A 21,656-nucleotide genomic window follows, 5' to 3' on the forward strand; every position below is an offset into this window, starting at 1 on the left:
AGTAAATCTATAAAATGTTATCGAATATTTTATCTTTAATTGGTATACCTATGTACATAAATTCACATTTTTAATATATTTTTTATCAAAGACCATAAATTGGTACAAATACATATCAACTATTTTTATTTTATTTAAATCGAATGTTGCTCTAATTGTGTTCACGTTACAATATTTTACAGAAATCTAAGCTTTTCTGTTAGAGTTGCCAATATTTTAAAAATTATAAAAAATATTTTTGAATTTTGAAATATTAAAGTAAGGTGAATTTAATAGGTATTTGTTGACAAACCTTTTTAAATAAAGGTATAAACACATTCATATGTATGTATATAAAGGCAAATATGTATGTATATGTATATATAATCTAATATACAAAGTGTACAAATGTATGTACATATATATACAAACATATACATATATTCGAAATTATTATCAATATGAAGAGAATTTTAAATTTACTTAGTTAATTAAATCATAATAGAAATTCTTGAAAATCCTCTACAGAGCAATTGACCATATGTAATTCTATTTACTGCAATATATGGGGGATCACATACAACTGTATATATATAAATGTATGTAGATACATACACACATTCGTACATGCGAATGAGTTTTCTATATGTACATTAGACCTGTATATAAAAACCATAAATACTTACATAGGTATGAAGTTTTCGTAAATACAGTAAATTTTTGCATCACTGCTGTAGCTCTAATATCCACACATTACCTATTTAACTTTATTAATTTCTAATTAAATTTTGTTGTTTTTACTCGGCAAGAACGACAAATCAAAAAAGTAGGAGTATAGTAGAAAAAAGTAGTTTAAGGATATTATTATTTTGCATACATCATTATTGATTTCAAGTTAATTAGTTAAATAAATAATTAGTGGCAACAGTTTGAATAATGTTGCGTTAAATATTTTGATATAGTAAGTACTATCAGATTATATAGCTTGTCCTCTATACTCAAACGAACGGCTTTTCCCTTTAGTTTTTTTAATTGTGGCTATTAAATTAAGTGATAACGAAAGCAAAATTAATGGATATCAGTTGGCCACACAATAGGTGTGTAAATAATCGACACATCTCTCATTTACTACAAGAACGGCATAAATCAAAAAACCTCATTTTGTGCAAAAAAAGAAATTAAATAACTTTCAAGCAGATCGACGGTTTTGAAAAATAAGACGATATATATATATATATATATATATATATATATATATATATATATATATATATATAAAATTATATATATATATATATATATATATATATATATATATATATATATATATATATATATATATATATATATATATATATATATTGCACACCAAAATACAAAACATACATATTTTCTAGCACATACTCAGTTCAAAAAACCCGAATAAAGATTGATAAAATTTAAAAAATTGTTGAATGTTACTTCTACATAATTTTCGAACATAATCGTACAGGCCAATGAACGCCAGCTGCTCGTCTTACCGCTTAAAAATTTTGGTACGCATCATCAGTTATACACAAAAAATTATAAATCACTTTTGAAAAGAACACAAATTCATTGCAATATATTTATATAACATTTTTGTTATTTTACTTTTTTGTTGATATTCAAAATATTTAAATGAAAAATTAGTATGACAAGTGATTTTCAAGCGGCCATGTGGCAAAGTTGAACAAAATAAAATTTGGCCCCGTTACCGCTTTTCTTGCCATTACCAAATCAAAATATTCTAATGTGTTAATATTCTTTTTTGAAAATTTTGTATGTAGACATACTAATTTTATTGATGCTGGTAATGCTGCTGCCGCTAGAAGCCGGATGCCTTGGTCCTGTACCATAATATTGTATTGTCATCAAGTGTATACAAGACTCACAATTTTTTTTTTATAAATAAGTTAGTTCGTTTGATTCAATTATTATTTTAAGAGCACAGTTTTTTTTCGAACATTAGTTAAAATTATCGAATTTAATTTCGAATATAATATTGAACTCTCATCTTTTGTATTCAAGTCTCCCAAATCTCAGCAAATTCCGGCTAGGAGAATTAGTTTTAATAGCTATCAAAAATTTTCACCATTTATTCTAGAAAAAGTTTGAATTGACTCGACTTATTTGATTTAAACAATCTACCTATATTGTATTATTTTAACATAAATAAATTGTTTACATTAGAATGCAAATGTAGAGTATAAATAGCAAGCCAAAATAATTCGTACATAAGAAATAGTTATTCAAATTATCCTAATTATAATTACCACTGTGTGATTGTTTTATGTGTATTATTTTGAATATTCACTTGAAAATGATAACATTGCTAGCTCTCAAAAATATAAGCAGATATTACTGGCACAGCTGACAATAAATTCATAATATGTATGGTTACTGTCAAATTGCATATAAAAAAAGTTTAACCAAACTAATATCTAGCTGGATAAAGCCATCTTTTAATACATCTTTTTGACAGTAAAATACACATTTTGACAATTTATAAATTTGTGGAAGAACTAAATTGTAATTATTTGTTCAGATTTTGTTAATAAAATAAAAAAGTTGAATTTTTAGCGGTAGAAATGGCAGATGATACAAATGAAGATAGTTGGCTGTATGGTACTTCTAATCCAGATTCTACCACAAATGAGGAAGAACGACTAGGTGCTGAAAATGCTAACGATGAAGCCGGCATAGAAAAAGTAAACTCGCAAGAGTTATTAAAAGCCGAAAATGAAGCGCTTGCAGCGGTAACCCAAGGTAATGGTTTAAGTAATTTGCCTGACAAAGATGATGGTCCGCCCGGTGCAGAGTTAGTTGATTTTGAAGATCCAGCCCATGAAATGGAGGAAGACGAAGAAGCGACAGCAGCAGCTACTGTTGCCGACACCACCGATGGCGATGAACAGGAGGAAGTTAAGAAAAACGATGAACATTTGGGGGGAGACGAAGATGATGATGCTGAAGATGACGATGAGGATGATGATTCAGATGATGATATAAACGTGGTAATAGGCGATATCAAAGCTGCGCCTAGTACTTATAATATAAATAAACGTTCGAATCTATTGGCTGGAGCTAGTAGTCAAGAAAAGTCCAAGTCTACTCAGGTAGGAAAATTTTCTATCGAAGATTTTGAAGGAGTGGGTTCAATTAATGGGGTTGCTGCGCATGAATTTAGTATAGATTCACTAGAAGATAAACCATGGCGCAAGCCAGGTGCTGATATAACAGATTATTTTAATTATGGTTTTAACGAGGAAACTTGGAGATCATATTGTGAGCGCCAAAAGAGATTTCGTGTTGCTGAGAGTGGTGTCGGATTGGCTAGTTTGACCCAAAACTTAAACCCACAGCCGGAAAGGCAAGCAGATGGTAATATACCTACAGGTCCACCTCCCGGCATGATGCCGTCTGGGCCAATACCTATGGGACCATTAGGAGAACAAATACAAATGCCACCTCCAGGTATGATGCCACCATCCGGTATACACCAAGCACCTCATCAGGCCATTCCTCCCAGATTTGCATCTATACCCAGAGGCCCACGACCTGTGAGTCAACCAGGAACAAAAGAAAATGCTATCCAAGTTATGACTGCAGAATGTCGCGAATATTCACGACCTGGCCAAATGCCACCAAATTTCGGTGGTCAAGGTCCCGGGGAAGAAGCTTTCTTTCACGAACCGGAGCCATTCGATTATGGATATGAACCAACCCAGGATTCACAGTGGGGTGGTGACAATCCGAATTGGGTACCTAGTGGTATAAAGGAATTAACACCAGGGCCAGGAAATTCTGGACCACCACAACAAATGTCTGGACCTCCGGGTATTTTACCAACTCCAATGGGTGTGCCACCTCCTCAGATGGGTGGACCACCACCGCAATTGCGTCATCCCCATCCGCAACCGCCAATGATGGGCGGAATGCCACCACCAAATATGGGTATGGGACCGCCACCAATGGGAATGATGATGGGACCTGGTGGTCCTGGAGGACCTCCAATGCATATGCCAATGGGACCGCCACGAATGATGGGCCCAAATGGTCCTCCTGACCGTTCAGAAGACGAACGTGAAAGAAGACGCCGAGAAAGAGAATGGGACCGCGAAAGAGAAAGGGACAGAGATCGAGAGAGGTACGTAATACCACCACAAATGAATATATAGGATATGTAGTAAACCAGAATATTTTTTATATTTTGATTTTTTGCAATGAAATTAATAATTCGTCTTAAAATGTTCCATCTTATATACATACATACTTAAATATATGTATTTTTTATACATTAATCAGAATGAGACGGGAACGTTCGAGGAGTCGGGAGAAGTCTCGAAGAAGGTCAAAATCTCGCGAAAAAGAGAGGGATAAGGATAGAGACAAGGATCGTGATAAGGAAAGGGATCGTGAAAGAGATCGAGATCGTGAGAGAGAACGTGATAGGGAAAGGGGTGAAAAAGTTGAAGTAAGTTTTTTTTAGCAAAAAAAAATATAAAACCCATGTTCCTTATGTCTCTATTTTATTAAATTAGGACAGTGAACGCTCTGATGACGAGCGTGAACGTAGAAGAAGAGATCGGGATCGAGAGCGTGACCGTGACAGGGATCGTGAACGGTAGATATATTTAATATTATTTAATTAAATTTATTAATTTTTTTTCTTCAGTTCTAGGCGTGAAAGATCGAGAAGTCGAGAAAAATCGCGTCGAAGATCAAAATCTCGTGATAAGGAACGTGACCGTTCTAGTAAAACTGGTACATCATCCACATCATCGTCCTCTAGCCGCAGCGATAAGAAAAAGTCTCACCGCAAAGAAGATGAAGAGTAAAGCAATGATGAACAAACAGAAAAGTTTTCAAGGGAAACAAAAAAATTCTTTTCCAACAAGCAATCGTAGTATTTCTGTTAATTGCGAAATTTTAATTTAAAATAAGAAAAAGTAAAATGAGGATACATATGTACATAATTTTTGAAAATATAAATAAAAATTATACCGTGCAAAACTCGAAATCGTACATTCCAAGGTATACATACATATGTGTATACCATCGTCTAAAACGCGAATGGCCTAACTAAGAAATAATTCCAAATCGACCTTTTATTGATTTCAAAAAATGCCCACAAAAAATTACACTCCGCCGATCTAATTAGCAATTTGCCGTTAAACATGTTTATTGAAGAAAAATAAATCGCGATGATTGGATCTAAACATTAAATTTAAAAGTTTCTTTGCTACCGTAAAATGTTACAATGATGTATAGTGCCCTTTGCGTTTTAGGTGACGGTATGTTTACTTATTCTGGTTAGAAATAATACTGATTTTAAGTACAGTCCATTGGTCGGACGCAGAGACTTTTTTGTGATTATAATAATATTAGTAAATTATTAGAGACATTTCTAGTCTTACATCTATCCTGGGAAGGTTTCTGAAACTAAAGATCTAATAATTTTTTTCAGAATATATTTATAAGTGCTGATATACGAAAATACAGAATAGAATAGGATGTTATTGCGTCCGGTGGAAGTTTATTGAAAAGAAGATTCAAATACATAAAAATCCACCCTAAACTATTTTATATTTATAACTTAGGGGCCTGTCTAATGAATAATGTTATTATTCCACAGTGAGTTTTGTAGAAGAAGAAGAAAAACCTAAATAATTTATTTATGGAAGTTTATTTAACATACGAGTGACGAAATGCCATTGGAATCAAAGAGCCCCTCGAGAAACACAGAGGCGTAAGTTCATCAACTTTCTGTATTATTCCAGTTATTTTATATATATTTTTTTTTCGTAGGACATTAAAAATTCCCTTCGAAACCCCAAGACACGCAGAAATTGCATTCCGTGTTTTAAGTGTAGACCAAGAACCCAGACGCAATTTTGTAAGTAAAGATTTGCGATTAGTGGAAAACAACATTGAAGTGCATTTCATTGCGGATCAAGTAAAAAATTTAAGGACTGCAATAACATCGTTCTTTGAGAGTTTGCTGCTGTGTACAGACACAATCAAATCATTTGATTTAGAAACAATTAAAAATGCCGGAACACACTCCAGCCCCAACACCTCATAGAGCGATATATGGTTATGCTTTTTATCTGTTAGTTATAGCTCTTTTTGTATTTTATTTTTTATGGGCCCTGCTGCCAACCAAAGAATGGGGTCTAACCTATCTACCCGATAAATATTTTGCCGTACTTCTTCCTATGTTGGTCCTAGTTGGATTGTCTTTTTTTGCATTTTTCATTTATCCTGCTATCAATATGTCCCTTACTGCTGACATCGATGAGATGGCCTCTGTTGTCGATGTTCAGCTGATATTAAAAGGAAAATCAAAAAAATCTGTTCAGTCCTGGCATGAATTACAACAAGAAATGACACCTAAAAGGAAATCCTGTGAAAATATTGACAATTTCATTGGATATTGTAAATATTGTTTAGGAAAGCATAGTATACCTAAAGTGGAAGATCAGATTGACACCTTACGATTTTTGGATTTAGCGGAATTGAATAAAAAATTATTTGAATAAAAATTTATTGTTTTATGGTTTTAATTTAAAAACTTTTAAATATACAAAATAAGTGAAAACTAGTTTTACTTTCTCCTAGTTCTTACTGTGGTCCAACCTTCTTCAGGTTCTACAAAATCATCTTTTTGTTTGCGGGACTGTGATCTAGTAACTCTACTGCCGGAAGCCTGCTCCTCATCAACGTCCCCTTCAACATCCATCATATCGTCATCGTCATTGTCATCAGAATCACTACCGTCTTCAGAGGATGAATCACCCTCGATAGGAGTGTAGGTAACTTTGACATCAGGTCTCAACCATTCTTTACCTTGTGGTAATTTATTTAGCTCCAATTCAATTTCGGCGTATTGTCCCTGTAAGCTCATCTGTTTGTAGCGTAACAAATGTCTGCATATTTCCGAAACAGATCCATCTTCACATATCGTGTCGAATTCTTGATCCATCAAATCCTCAATGACATCTTGCAGTTCACCTTGTGTGATATTATCGTTTCCAATGCAATACTCATAAGTATAGTTCATGATATCAATAGCCACCTATAGAAAAACCCTCAAGTGATATTTAAGCAATTTTGACTTTTATTTACTCACTTTTTGGCCATTTCTTCCTCCCATTCCATGCTCAACGGCTAAGCGTAGATTCTGCCAATTGTTGAAGATCTTTTCCACTATAACACGATAGTTTTTCTTAAATTCTTCGGAATTCATGACTGAAATATTGTTTTGTTTTGAATAAATTGTGTCTTGTCTTTGACAGATTTACTTCACGTGCATTAACAGCGGATAATATTGGTTGCCATATTTTTCATCAATTTTCACTGAAATGTTTAAATAAATAAAAATACTGTGAATATATTTGTTTTTATATCAGTATTTACAAACTACTGACAGGTATATTAATAGAAATTATTAAAATCTCTAATTATAATTAAAATTAATCTTAATTTATGTGTTTATAAACGTAAAATAACACTGAATTGTGTGTTGTTAATTTTAATGAATGTTCTTCAAAACAAAGAAGAAGCATTTGTTTATTATTTACAATAATTCGCGCTTTTTTATTTAAGGTGATGTGATAAAATCACAAAGTATAAAAATAAAATATCCTCTACATATTACAACTTCCTATGACATCCTCTATAGATAGTAACAAGTCTATATATTTTGTTTTGTCAAATGTCTGAAGAAGATTATCCAAGGAAATCAAAAAATATAAGTGATGATGATTTGAACACTTCTAACATTGGCTCGAATACACACGATTATGATGATGACGATGAGGGAGAAGAAATAACAGCTCAAAAGGTGTTGGAATTTTTAGAAACAGCTTGGACTAATGAAATTTGTGCACCTGAGATCCTTCCACACCAAAGTGATATGCTGGAACTGATGATGGGACAGGTTGCACACATGGAAGAGAACATGAAAGATTTAGATAAGAATGATTTTCGTTATGTTGTGCACCAAATGGAATTAGAGCGTATTCGTTATATTATAGCCAGTTATTTAAGATGCCGTTTACAAAAAATTGAAACTTTTAGCAAGCATATACTGAATGAAGAGTCTAATCGTGAACCGGATGAAAAGCGTTTATCCCCTGAAGAAACGAAATTTGCCCAGGAATACTACGAGAATGTTGAACAATATTTCCAACAAGTCGCATTACAATACATGCCAAATATGCAAAGATCCGAAGCTGATCAGCGAGTAGTTAGACCAAATCTTATGAGCCATGTTTTCATAAAAGCGAACGTATCTGGTAAGTTTTTCCCATTTGAATAGTTTCCAAATTCATTTTCGTGCTAATATTTAAATTATTGTATAATAACCACGACATTTGAAGAATTTAGAAGGGATTATAATTCTTCATTTTCGTGAGAAGTGTATTTTTGTATTATTTTATCATTCCGATTTAATTTCTACAACTAGAATTCATCCACCTTAATATTCAATACGGCTTAGAATATTTAATGAATGATTAAAAAATTCGTCTTAAAAGTTCTATTTCTTAGCAAAGAATATATAGGACTGCTCTCGTATCGAATTTATTATCGAAATTATTTATTTTTATATAGTTGTAATACAATGAATAATTTCTGGAGATTATAACCATCCCATAGAAAACAATATATATTTTTATAAAAAAATATAATTATCTAAAAGACTGTAGTACCAAAAATTCGTTATAATATACAGTTTAACGTAAAAAGAGTATTTCAGGTTAATTGTCTATCTTATTTTTTAGTTCCTGCTGTTGTCGTTGGAGTGGATGATGAAGAAGTGGATTTAGCTGCTGGCTCTCAACATATTATTCCATATCAGTTAATTGCTGATTTAATACAAAAGAATCAGGTTCAACTTATATAAATTATACCTTTTTTAGATTATACATTATTTTTTATATTTAAATTTATTTAAATTCTGTACGTACATATATACATATAAATTGAATAATTGATATACATTCATAAATTTTATTAAAATATTATTTATAAAGTCGAGATCAAAAGTAAATGTTCAATAAAAACATTTTACCATAACATATTCAATTAATAATTATAAAGAGAGGCTCACTTCTTAAACTAGAAGCTTTATTTAATGTTTAAATATTTGTGGTTCATTAATCTCGCTTATACTTAAAGAGTGTGTTAAGCGTCTTTCCCCTTGATCAGGGTGATGGAACATAACACGTTTACGTGGCATGGGTACTGGTTTTTGTGTTAAATTCTGTGGGTGTACTATTGCTTTAATTATATGTTCATCCGGTTTCCTTATAGGAGAGGATAATATGCGTTCCAATCTCTGTTTAAAATTGTTATTGTCTGTAGTTGAGGTATTTACGTTTAAAGGCGTTGATGCTTCTAATGCTTCATCATTTTCATCTGATACAGAATTTTGATCATTGGAATATTGTTGTTCTTGAATTTTGGTTCTTACGGGTTTGGTTGCCTTTAGAAGAGCTTCTGCATTTTCCGGCATTTTTGTTGAACACAATTTGTCCACAAATTTTTTAATTTTGTTTCTGGTTGCATAAAAGTGTGGATGTTCCTAAATAAAATGTTTTTGTGTAAATTAAATACACTTTCTAAATGCATAGAAATTTAATTTTTCACTATTACCTGTTTCAACTTGTTTCGATTTTCGTTTAGCTCCGTTGAAATTCGTTTTTTTAAAGTTGATGGTAATGATTTTGTTCTCATATTCACACCTAATGTCAAGAGACGTTGATTTGTAAGTTTTGTTGCTTCCTTTTTTGTTACAACTTTAGGTGGCTGTTGCCTGTAAAAATAAATAATACGTCAAAACAAAACCAAATGAGTTTATTATATAAATACACAATTTTTATTGTATTAGTCTTTATACCGCGTAATTACCTGGTATTCGCGACCTTTTTCGACGTGACTAGTGTCTTTTTTGTATTAATTTTATTCGAATTGTTTTTTATTTCTTTATGTTCTTCATCTGAGAGACTGTCTGAAATATCTGTACTTTCATCATCGGATATACCACTTGACATAGATTTGTTGTGATTATCAACTTCTACTAATTGTGAAATTGTTTTAATACATCAGTAAGATATACATTTGATTTATGTACTTACTTTTTTCTGTATATTTGCTGTGTTTTACGAAAGTGTGATTACTTTCAGAAATTGATGTTTCATTAACAGCATTTTTTTCTTGTGTGAATATGTGTAGTTTCTCCACTTCTTCTTTCAGGCCAATTTCAAAGACTTCCTTTTTGTTTGGTGTTTCATCGTTTAATTCAACTATTTGAAAAGTATCCTCCTTGGATTTGTTCGATGTATCATCTTTATCGCGCTTTATTTGATTGTCATTGGATTTAAAGTGCTTTTGCACAATAGACTGTTCATGTATTTTTATCAATTCTCTCTCTAGTTGATCCAATTTATCTTTATAGGACATTTCCAATTTATTAACGACTGCCTCCAGCTTAGCTGTACTTGCTTTACTTATATCTTCAAGTTTTTTACTAAGTAATATTTCTAAATCCTTAACAGATGATGGAGGGTTTTGTTTGTCACTATCCAGTTCATGCTCCATTTGATTTTTTGTCAATTCTAAGGCTGATCCAAGTTCCTGCAGTTTATTATTCACTTCAGTTAAAAATTTTGAGTTTTGAATTTTTTGTTCTTCTTTCCACTTTTCAAATTCTTGCAATTTTTCTTGTAGCATGCACATCTGTTGTCGACTTTGTGAGGAAGAACTCATGTCGTCATCGCTATTATCATCTTTCTCTTTTATTTCTGATAAGTTGCTTTGTATACCTATACTATGGACTGAAATTTGTTCAGATTTCTCCAATGTTTCAGTAGGAAGTGGTGATCCATTTGTAAGCCTTGGTTCTGTGTTTTTTTCTTTGATTTCTCTTTCTGCATTGCTTAGTCTTTCTTTCAGATGTTTTATTTCCAGTTCGAGTTTTATGGTATTTATTAAAGTTAAATCATTTTCTCGGTCTTTTAACAAAGATTGTGGCGCCTCTGATTTTCTCTCTGTTTTGGTGAAAATTCCGCTGTGTTTGCGAGAAATATGTAAATTTAGGGCATCATTGCTAACAAAATTCTTAGTACACAAATGACAAGGATATATAACTTCATGTATAGCTTCTATCTGTGTTATTTTCTTATGTAATTGTAGTACTTCATTGTTAGCCTCGGCTAGGGATCGTTTAACAGAAACAAGTTCCATTTGAGATGTGCCATGCGACTCTCTCAAATCTGCTACCGTTTCTTCCAAAAACTTACGACAAAACAACAAGTATTGCACGGAAAATTGTGAAAGTATAAAATATTTAACGATGCCGCTATCTAAAATATTTGAATCTAAGATCGATCCCAAAGGTGCTTCCGATAAATGACTTAACACAGCATCAATTTGTTCTAAGCTCTGGTCCTTTAAAATGCGCTCCACTTCTAATGAGCCTGCAAATATATATACATATGTATATGTACATGACATTCATTTACAAAAATGAAATTCATTATTTTTACCTATTAAACGCCAATCTAAAGGACCATCTTTGTAATTGCGCAACTTAAATCCAGAATCTCTTGCCACTTGAGGATAATTGTATGTGTAATTAAAAGACATTTTGTTGAAAATAATTATAATAATGTTCTTTCTTATATCCCCGTAAGGAAATTGGTTTTTAAAAAATATTTTTTGTTGATACCTGTACTAATACAACGGTTACTTAGCAACGATTTTTTAATTACGTTCATATAACCTAATCTATGCACATGCTTCATTTCTGTTAAATGTTTCTTGTTTGAAAAATATGATCTTAATTAAAACGAGTATTTTTTCCTAAAAATTCTTTAAAATTTATTTAAGTTATAAAAATTGCAATAAATCTGTTATTAAAATTGCAAGATGCCTGTCTCATCATGGATTATTTTATGGATAGTTTAAAATATAAACACATACATATGTATGTATGTAAATACATACAAATTTATTAAATTTAAATTTTTACAACATTTTTATAATTGAATAATGTTGCCAAAACTTAAAAAATATGAAATATTATTGCAGTCGATTTTAAGCTAAAATGTTTAGTGTCAGCCGCAGCAGCTGTTAATTTTTATCGGCGCAGAACTCTGAATCAGTAACAACTACTTTGCGATTTAACAGTTCTACAAGGATTTCAGCTCAGCATCCTCCTGATATTGATTCAGTCAGTAATAAGATTTTTCTTTGTACAAAACATCGTTCATCGTCGCTTTAATAAAAAGTAATTTTTGTAAAAAATTATGTAAAAAATTCAGTAAAGAAATCGTCTAAAAAAAAAAATGTCACGACTATCATTCTTATTGGTTTTTCTTTTAGTTTCACAAACATATTCAATGCGTAAGTTGTGAAAATTGTTTTTTTTATATAAATATAAAATTTTAAATAAAACAAAACAAATACATATGAAGTAGTTTGTCTATTGTTATGTGTATCCTTTGCGATGACACCCATCAAGTACGCAGGTCTATTTCTAACGTGAAGAAGCATAACGGAAGAGAGAAAGCGGAAAAGAGAATATTGTTGTTTACAAACAAAGAGCTGTTTATAAACAACAGGCAACAGGTTTTTTGTTGACATGAGTTAATTTATTTTTATCTTTCTTTCCGGTTATTAGCTCCGTTAAGTTTTGAAGCCAATCCAGATACTAAACGTTTATACGATGACCTTTTAAGCAATTACAATCGTCTAATTCGACCAGTAGTAAATAATACGGAAACACTAACCGTGTGGCTGGGGCTTAAATTGTCGCAATTAATTGAAGTAAATTTAAGAAATCAAGTGATGACAACTAATTTATGGGTTAAACAGGTACGCAGAAAAAAATTCGGCATAATTTATTTGTTCTTTAAATATTGGTATTTTTAGCGCTGGTTTGATTACAAATTGCGTTGGGATCCTGAAGAATATGGTGGAGTTGAACAACTGTATGTTCCGTCAGAGCATATATGGGTGCCAGATATTGTCTTGTATAACAATTGGGATGGTAATTATGAGGTATATAAGCTTTGCTATACATGAATATGAGGATGATGATGATGAATATATATGTTTCCATTTTTGCCCTCGTTTGATAAATATATAACTTAATATATAACTTAATTCTATATAAATTAAGGTAACCTTAATGACAAAAGCAACATTAAAATATACGGGAGAAGTCTTTTGGGAGCCACCCGCAATTTACAAGTCATCATGTGAAATGAATGTCGAATATTTTCCATACGATGAACAAATCTGTTTTATGAAATTTGGTTCATGGACATATAATGGAGCACAAGTGGATTTGAAACATTTAGATCAGGTATGTATTTGCGTTGCAATAAAACTTTATGGTAAACTTTATTGTAAATTTGTAAGGGAAATCAGATTTCCTTTCGATAAATGATTATTTGAAAATTTTCAAAAACCGATTTTTGAATAGTTTGAATAGTTGTTAAAAATTATACCCTGCAGAAAGACATGACAAAAATGTATTTTTTGTTAACTGTTGAGTAGCTTGAAGTTAGGAAGGCATTTAGAATGAGGTGTAGCACTATTATTAAAAAAAAAACATGAAAATAGCATTTACTTTCTTAGGCAATTTACAATAAAATCGGGTTCCTTAAACATTTTGTGTCATTGGTTTGTAAACTAATATTTTAATTATTTTTTCTACAATATTAGGTTCCTGGTAGCAATCTGGTGCAAATTGGAATTGATTTAAGTGAATTTTACTTGTCGGTCGAATGGGATATTTTGGAAGTTCCTGCAACTAAAAATGAAGAATATTATCCCGATACTTTAGAGCCATTTTCAGGTAAACGTAGAAGAAATGTATGTATTTTAACCGTTTAATATATTAAAAAATCTTGTATTATCACAGATATAACTTTTAAATTGACAATGCGACGCAAAACTTTATTTTATACCGTTAATTTGATTATACCTTGTGTAGCGTTAACATTCTTAACGGTGTTGGTATTTTATTTGCCAAGTGATTCGGGTGAAAAGGTGAGAATTTCGCGATTTGTCGTTTCTTCTTCTATTATACTCTGTTGTTTATGTTCTCTTTGTTTTCTGTTTGAGTTGATTGTAATTTTTGTTGGCTTATTAATAAGATCATTTGAGATCGGTTCTAACTTTATATTTTAATTGTTTAAAATGTAATACGTACATACTTATATAAATCTTGTTATATTTTTTAATGTTTGCATGTCCTGTTACTAAAGATCTGTTGCTAAAACGTTTTTATTTAATTTCCCTCTATTGGACCTTTCCTCTTCATCTTCAGTTTCATCTTATGTATAAAATTCTAACTTATTTTCAAGTTTACGACTTTATTTTTCCATTTCATGTTATTTTTTTGTTTGCTTTTAATATAAAAATTTATTTGAGTTTAAATATTGAAATAAAGTATATAGATAATGTATCTTAAAATTAACACAACTGATCATATTCGTAAAATTTGAATTATATACAAATGTATATGTGTTATGATCTTTTAGTTGTATTAATTCAAGAGTAGTGAAATTTCATAACGTAAATATCATCGAATGTATTTTGTGAATCAATAATATTAATCAATATTATATTAATTATAATTATAAAATCCATATTCGTATCGATTGTGTAGTTGTGTTGTGTGTACATTTAAACAAAAAAATAAATAAAATTCATGTATGTCTGTATGGTAGTTATGTTATATTAAATTGAAATTAAATAGTTTATTGTTAAGTATGTCTGTAAGTGTGTATGAGTTTAAAGTAAATCAAGTTTAATTTTCGTCAATTTTACACTGTTCAAGTTTAAAATTTTGACTTGGTATGGCACTGTATGATCACAAAGTGTTTGTGATAATTTTTGAATTTGCAAAATCCATTCATTCATCCGTTCATACTTTCCAGTTGGTCAAGTTTTAAGGCCTTTTCAATGAAAATGAAAATCATACTACTCATTCTTATTGTACTAAAATATTATACAGCAATTAATAATAATTCAATTTAATAGTGAATAAAGAAAGTAAATAATCTATCTATCAATCGATAGTGTTAAAAATGAATTGATTTAAATAATCAATTTTAAAGTTTAATTTGACAATATTTAAAGAAAGAAATATTTCAGTTGAAATATCATATCTATAAATGGTCAATTAGGTTTTGTTTCGCTGATATTCAGTGATTGATTGATGGATTGTCCTGTTTGAAACTAGAATTGTTGCTGCTATCAGAACGCAGACAATGTTTTGTTTGTAATTAAATAGAACAATTCAACGTAAGTTGCAATAAATCAATAATAATTTCATATATAAGTATGTATGTATGTATCTAAATAATAAGTATGTATGTGAGTGTATTTTTTGTAAGTATTACAATGTTAAATGTTCAATTCGTTCATGTTTGTATGTATGAGTAAACGTCTTTGGGTGTGTGTACTTATGTTTAAATTCAAAATCGTTAAAATAAGAAAAAAAAGAACAACAAAACGTTCAAAATACAATATCGTCCTTACTTCCTCTATTTCTTCTGTTAATATTGATGCAATGCATTGCGATGCGATTGAATTCGATTGGCATCCATTCAACGTATCGTATCGATCGATCGATTTACATACATATCGTTGACAGGTTACGTTATGTATTTCCATTCTTGTGTCTTTGACTGTGTTCTTCCTTCTGTTGGCTGAAATTATACCGCCAACCTCATTGGCAGTACCGTTACTAGGCAAATATCTACTCTTTACAATGATATTGGTATCGTTGTCTGTATGGACAACAGTGTGTGTATTAAATATACATTTTCGGTAAGTATTAGTAAAAAAATATATATTGTTAATACTCATATCCATTCATTCATTCGTTCGCTGCATACTAATGTTTTAATATACATATGTATGTACATTTCTCTTAGGTCCCCCTCAACGCACAAGATGTCACCGTGGGTGCGCACGGTTTTTATAAGTTTTATGCCAAAGATTATGTTCATGCAACGATCACCTGTTGATATGCCTGATTTTGCTAACTATTATCCCGAATACAATGGTTATACAAATGAAATTGACGTTCGGTAATAAATTTATTGTTTTGATTATATTACAATAGTCTATCAATTTAAATTATAATTTCTTTATATTTAGCACAAAAATTACTATTTGCAAACATTTTAAACTATTATTTAGGAATTTTAAATTGTCATTGAACACCAGGAATTTTATAACTATGGTAATAAATCGAAATATTAGTCGTAAACCCATAAAACTGTATATATAGTATGTATAGTAGGCATGGATAATTAAAAATTTTAAATAGTACTAACTCATAACTAAATGAGTACATTTTTAGACTACACTAGACTAGACTATAGACTAGACTATAGACTAGACTAGCCGTTTCCATGCGTCTGTCTGTAGAAATTTTACACAAATGTTATCTATTTATAGTATAGTGATGAAATTCAAAACCAATTCAAAATCTGAAACAAATTCAAAAAGTCTGGTTCTTTATTGATTTTACTCCCCATGTAACTATTCTTACAAAAAACCGGCTTATAAAAATAAATCTTTAAATGACCAAGATATTAAGACAAAATTTATACATATAAGTGGATATTTTTAAAAATAGTTTAAATTGTAATTAAATTGAGATGTTGAGAAAAATTCCGTTATTATGTAAGGAAGTAAACTATTTTTTTTAGAAATGTTCAATGATTTTTAAATTTAAAATACTTCACCCTAAAAATGTCTGCTTTGTGCTCATCAATTAATATCAGGTGTATGTTCGTACATTAAAAATTCAATTACCAATTCTTTTTTGTCAGGGATAGTATAAGTGATTACCCTTGTGATTTTAAAGATGGCCAGGATGTTGTATATGACAATGGTGTGCAACCATCCATAGGTAGGTAAAAATGCAAAAAAAATATACATGTTTTTGGCCACCCAGTAAAATGTTTACTGGGTTAATTTCCAAAACAAATATTTTTTAATTATTATCTGAAAATTTATCAAACGAAATTTTTTCTAATTACTGTGTATATATGTCTGTTTAAATGCTTACAAATTTAATTCATAGATTCTGATAATGTAATTCCGCGTCGTTTGACACCAGAGGTGCTGCAGGCATTACGAGCAGTCAGATTCATTGCACAACATATCAAGGATGCTGACAAAGATAACGAGGTTTGTATAAATCGAGATTTAATTAATGCTCGATTGAGTCTGTCTTAATATTATTTTGTCTAAAATCATAATATAACAATATGGTTGTATCATGGTCTAACATGTTTTTCAGTTACAAGTTTGATTATGGCGTCACATATTTTAAATCGACTTCAACTTATACATATCGACTTGTTCTATTTCTAAATAGTTTTAGTTATTAGAACGATTAAATAATGTCTGCTGAATGATATCGGACTAACATGTAAACGCGGGAATCATTTGCAGTATTAAATGAGTATTTTAGAAAATCAAATCATTTTTTTGTTATTTATTATTAAAAAGGAAATTGGTTTAGGGTTTACGGTTTCTGAGGTTCATCTAAAGATTCTTTTCGATTTGTTTGCTTTTGCCTTTTTGTGTGTTTGTAACCTCAACATTAACAGCTGTAAAAGCAGTTGGTAGCTATTAAAACAAATTATTTTTTATTTTATTTGGTCGGTATAGAAGGGGGCAAAAGGCAGGACAATTAGTGATTGAAATAGTGAACAGCAAGTAAGAAGAGGGGTGGATGTGAAAGAATAAGAAGAGTGGAACTAACTGTGCAATTCATGCATAAAATGATGAGTTTTTAGTGGTTTTCATTAGGCTTAATTAAAAATCTTTTTGAGCTTTTTGTTGTTAATCCACAGACACACAAACGCAGTTAAATGTGTATATATGTATGTAAATACATACACAGTTATATACTTGTCTACTTGCATAAATAAACGCCATTTTATTTTGGATTTATCTGAATTTGTTTTATGTTGATTTTATATTTGTTTGTCTTTTATATTCCTCTAGATCATAGAAGATTGGAAATTTGTTTCAATGGTTTTGGATCGTTTCTTTTTATGGACTTTTACGTTGTCGTGTATCTTTGGCACATTTGCCATTATCTGCCAGTCACCCTCTCTCTACGACACACGTCTACCAATCGACCGTCAGTTGAGTGAAATACCGTTAAGAAAAAATAATTTCATGTTGCCGCCGGATATTGTGCGTCAAATTGTTAATTAAATTTGCAACCACTAAACACCACTTCAAACAAACAAACACTCACTCACTAACGCATTTCATTACGCTGACGATACCGATGAGATAATTACAATTCTGATGATAATGATGATGCTGATGTTGCTGATGATTATGAAGGCAATAACAATGACATTGACTAGGATGAACATAATGATGATGATGATTGTAAATGTGTTGACTCTGATATTGAAGTGCTTGGTGATGAGTACTGAGGGAGTAGTTTGTTTATAATTGAAATTTAAAGCCCCAAATACACATTCTGCGGTCAAACAATAGTATTAATACTGAAAATATAATAAATTAAATTAGCAATAAAATCGAAAACAAAAAAATCACAGAAGGTATTTGAACAACTAATAATTGTATTAACAACGATAGACTTTTTGAAAAAAAGGAAATTGTTTTTTTATTTTATTGTATGTATAACTTACTACGCCTATACTTAGAAACAAATATTCTACTTACTTAGATAAAAATGCACAAAATTATAAAATTCAAACAATTTTACAATAAACTGTTGAACTTTTAAATTTCAAAAATATTTAAAAAAAAAGTTCTGTACAACGTATTTTTATTTAACAATGTGATGGGAAAGGTAAATAAATATATCGAGGGATTATATTCAATAGTGTCTATCTTAAATAATCTATCTTAAAAAACCGTTTATATCGCTAGTTCATGAGAATTTTTACTCCTACAATATTTTCCTACAACCATTTCTAAAACCCTTATATAATTACAATTTAAAATTTTGCATTTTTTGCAAAATAGAATGAGCGATAGCTTAAAAAAAATAGACCGATTTTAAATATTTTGACGAAATTGTGTCAAAATTGTGGCAAAAAATGTTAAAAATCCTGAAAAGGAACCTTTTTATCCATTGACCCAGCTCACCATATACTTATGTAAGTAAATTTTCATTGACTGCTTCTATTTTGGGGCGACCCTAATGTGCATTATTAATGTACTGAACACGAGAAAAATAAAAAATAATTTTTTTGGTATGGTGCTCAGTTCCCTACCACCGATTGAAAATCCTGACCTCAGTATTAGCCTCAAAAATTTGGTAATTTTAAGCTGATTTCGGGAAAAATAATTTAAAAATTTTTATAGAATATTTTTGGTCCACAAAATTATTTTTAGTGGGTTGGAGAGGCATATTGTTTTCTCTTTTTATCGAAATGGGTGCCAAAATTGTCGTAATTTTTAGCTCATACAGAAAAATATTTAAAAAATTGTTTGGGATTTGGTTTAGTTCATTTCAGATTTTTTTTTAAATTTATATGCCCCTTATAATACAATTAAAGCCGCTTTGCGGACCAGAAATACACTAACAAACATTTTTATTATTTTTTCCGTGATAAGTTCAAAATTACTGAATTTTTGACATCCAATTCGAAAAGATTGCAGAAAATTTTTTTTGAACATATTGTACTGAGATCAAGATTTTTAATCAAAATAGTTTTTTATTTTTCTCGTATTTAGTACATTGAAACGCATCGTTTTAGAGGTATTCCTCCTAAAAAGTGGTCCACGGGACACCCTAATGTGCATGTGTTTTTAAGACAATACTCTTTCAAAAAAGTTGTGTTTAGTTCAGTTTCTTGGAAACAGCCAGATAATATTTATTAAACAAAAACTTTATTATTCTTCTGTTCGCTTGCAAAGAAATACATCAAGAGAAAATTTTGACTGATTCTAAAAAAATACAAATACATATACATACGTATGTATGTATGTATGTACTATGTGTGTAAAAATATTGACTTTGTATTAAAGAATATGTTAACATACAGATTTTATAATTTTGAAATATAATGTCATGAATATTTCTGAAGGTTTTCTTAAATAAAGATGCCTGAAAATATATTATAAAATATATAAATATATTAACATATATTTTTAAAAACATTTAAAATTAATTTTTCTGAAAAGTCCTAATTTGAGTTAAGCTGCTATTGCTTTTAACTAAGGATTTAATGCTTGAATTGGTTCATATTTTGTTATTTAAGTGTACTTGTGTCAATATATGTGTGTATGTATACACACATGTACACACATACTATATGTATATATACATATATTTGTATAGACGTGTTTGTTTTCATTTAGAAATGTTTTGTCTTTAAAACTTTTCATTATGATGCTTTTATTGTGAAATCCTTTAATTTGTGCTCGTATTGTATTACAACACGTTCTTTTAACTTCTTTATGAACTTTATATCTTTTCTATTCTATTTCTATTTATGTTTTAAGTGTTTTGTTTTATTTAAATTAGAATTTATTAATCGTATGTCAAAATATGCATACATACTACGTACATAAGTGTGCAATGTATGTATGTACATTTACACAAATATATAAACTTGTTCACTCATATGATAATTTAAACAATTCTATTTTTAATTTTATTTTGTTTTTTAGTATAAATAAATAGATTAGAAAAGTTTTCAAATAATTCATAAAATTGTTTAAATTAGTTGCAGAGTTTCTGCCAAATATTCTTTAAAAAACGAAATATACATAAATACATAAATATACATACATATGTACATATGTATACATTGTGATAAATGAATTCAGGACGTATAAGTAATAATGAATTGTATTGCTTGTATGTTAGTATATTAAGTATACGTACAGAATGCATGTGCGTAAATCAAAGTTTCTAAAAATATATTATCTACTGTTATGATTTTTCTTATTTAAAGTTTAACTTTTTATAAGCTATTGCGAAGAATTGTTTAAAGAGTTCCTTTATTTGATGTGTTTTAAAATTTCAATAATTTTAAAAAATTGTAAAATATCATAAAACATTCAATATCATTTTTCTGGAAACAATCTTTTTCGAGTAATGCCAGTCTGGAAGCAAAATAAGCGATAAGTGTCTGTTTTTATAAAAATTTTAATATTTGTTTTATGTCATTCTATTTGAAATATTATTTAATTAATGTATAATAAATTATGTATTAAAACCTAAAATCTGTTTAATATTTTTAAATTCATTAATTTCGAAAACATAGCTACAAACTAAATGGAGGAACACTCATTTTAAAATTTTTTAAATTAATTTTGAAAAGAATTAAGAATTAATAAGTTTTATTTAAGTTTTAGTCAAGGAAAAACTATATTCCATATAGCCAAAGATATTTTCCACGATTATCTTTTTTTAGTAAACAATATTGAAGTGTGGTCAAGCGTGAGGGTATTTGAGAGAAAAGCTTTAAGTGATATGATGTGCCATGAATTTCTATAACTGTCAGGACAAAAATAAAAGGGTACATAAAATACGGTTCTAAGAATAAAACATACATACATATGCATGTGTGAATGTACATTAAGCTGGTACTTAAAAAAATTAACTTGTTTCT

General features: G+C 29.9%; 6 protein-coding genes across 8 annotated transcripts; 4 read left to right on the forward strand and 2 right to left on the reverse strand.

Annotated features, from left to right (window-relative positions):
- The first annotated feature begins 2,437 nt into the window (after positions 1-2,437).
- Positions 2,438-5,037, forward strand: LOC119601510 (pre-mRNA 3'-end-processing factor FIP1). 2 transcript variants are annotated; one of them, XM_037952473.1, is made up of 5 exons: positions 2,438-2,529; positions 2,581-4,147; positions 4,306-4,474; positions 4,542-4,624; positions 4,676-5,006. In XM_037952473.1, the coding sequence occupies exons 2-5, from the start codon at positions 2,589-2,591 to the stop codon at positions 4,836-4,838; spliced, it is 1,974 nt and encodes a 657-aa protein (XP_037808401.1). In that variant the 5' UTR covers positions 2,438-2,529; positions 2,581-2,588; the 3' UTR covers positions 4,839-5,006. The 2 variants fall into 2 exon arrangements, with proteins under 2 accessions (XP_037808401.1, XP_037808400.1); XM_037952472.1 differs by having other exon boundaries at positions 2,440-4,147; positions 4,676-5,037.
- A 581-nt stretch (positions 5,038-5,618) lies between these two features.
- LOC119601517 lies at positions 5,619-6,549 on the forward strand. Its single transcript, XM_037952481.1, has 2 exons — positions 5,619-5,749; positions 5,809-6,549. The coding sequence occupies exons 1-2, from the start codon at positions 5,709-5,711 to the stop codon at positions 6,083-6,085; spliced, it is 318 nt and encodes a 105-aa protein (XP_037808409.1). The 5' UTR covers positions 5,619-5,708; the 3' UTR covers positions 6,086-6,549.
- LOC119601516 (pre-rRNA-processing protein TSR2 homolog) lies at positions 6,546-7,517 on the reverse strand. The gene is made up of 3 exons (XM_037952480.1): positions 7,431-7,517; positions 7,133-7,359; positions 6,546-7,078 (listed from the first exon to the last, which is right to left on the reverse strand). The coding sequence occupies exons 2-3, from the start codon at positions 7,247-7,249 to the stop codon at positions 6,608-6,610; spliced, it is 588 nt and encodes a 195-aa protein (XP_037808408.1). The 5' UTR covers positions 7,250-7,359; positions 7,431-7,517; the 3' UTR covers positions 6,546-6,607.
- On the forward strand, positions 7,295-9,081 carry LOC119601515 (DNA replication complex GINS protein SLD5). Its single transcript, XM_037952479.1, has 3 exons — positions 7,295-7,432; positions 7,609-8,300; positions 8,787-9,081. The coding sequence occupies exons 2-3, from the start codon at positions 7,718-7,720 to the stop codon at positions 8,906-8,908; spliced, it is 705 nt and encodes a 234-aa protein (XP_037808407.1). The 5' UTR covers positions 7,295-7,432; positions 7,609-7,717; the 3' UTR covers positions 8,909-9,081.
- On the reverse strand, positions 8,925-11,731 carry LOC119601513 (zinc finger protein DZIP1L). 2 transcript variants are annotated; one of them, XM_037952477.1, is made up of 5 exons: positions 11,553-11,731; positions 10,143-11,483; positions 9,916-10,081; positions 9,661-9,820; positions 8,925-9,589 (listed from the first exon to the last, which is right to left on the reverse strand). In XM_037952477.1, exons 1-5 carry the CDS (start codon positions 11,650-11,652, stop codon positions 9,137-9,139), a joined length of 2,220 nt encoding a protein of 739 aa, XP_037808405.1. In that variant the 5' UTR covers positions 11,653-11,731; the 3' UTR covers positions 8,925-9,136. The 2 variants fall into 2 exon arrangements, with proteins under 2 accessions (XP_037808405.1, XP_037808403.1); XM_037952475.1 differs by having other exon boundaries at positions 9,110-9,589; positions 9,916-10,084.
- Positions 11,732-12,237: 506 nt separating this feature from the next.
- Positions 12,238-18,838, forward strand: LOC119601514 (acetylcholine receptor subunit beta-like 2). The gene is made up of 11 exons (XM_037952478.1): positions 12,238-12,411; positions 12,689-12,882; positions 12,940-13,068; positions 13,190-13,375; positions 13,738-13,870; positions 13,937-14,064; positions 15,677-15,852; positions 15,960-16,115; positions 16,866-16,945; positions 17,120-17,226; positions 18,052-18,838. The coding sequence occupies exons 1-11, from the start codon at positions 12,354-12,356 to the stop codon at positions 18,265-18,267; spliced, it is 1,563 nt and encodes a 520-aa protein (XP_037808406.1). The 5' UTR covers positions 12,238-12,353; the 3' UTR covers positions 18,268-18,838.
- Positions 18,839-21,656: the final 2,818 nt, after the last annotated feature.

This window comes from Lucilia sericata, unplaced genomic scaffold, assembly GCF_015586225.1.
Source record: "Lucilia sericata isolate MDLA Ls3-8-SP2 unplaced genomic scaffold, ASM1558622v1 Contig000172F_arrow, whole genome shotgun sequence".
In the NCBI taxonomy this organism is placed as follows: Eukaryota; Metazoa; Arthropoda; class Insecta; order Diptera; family Calliphoridae; genus Lucilia; species Lucilia sericata.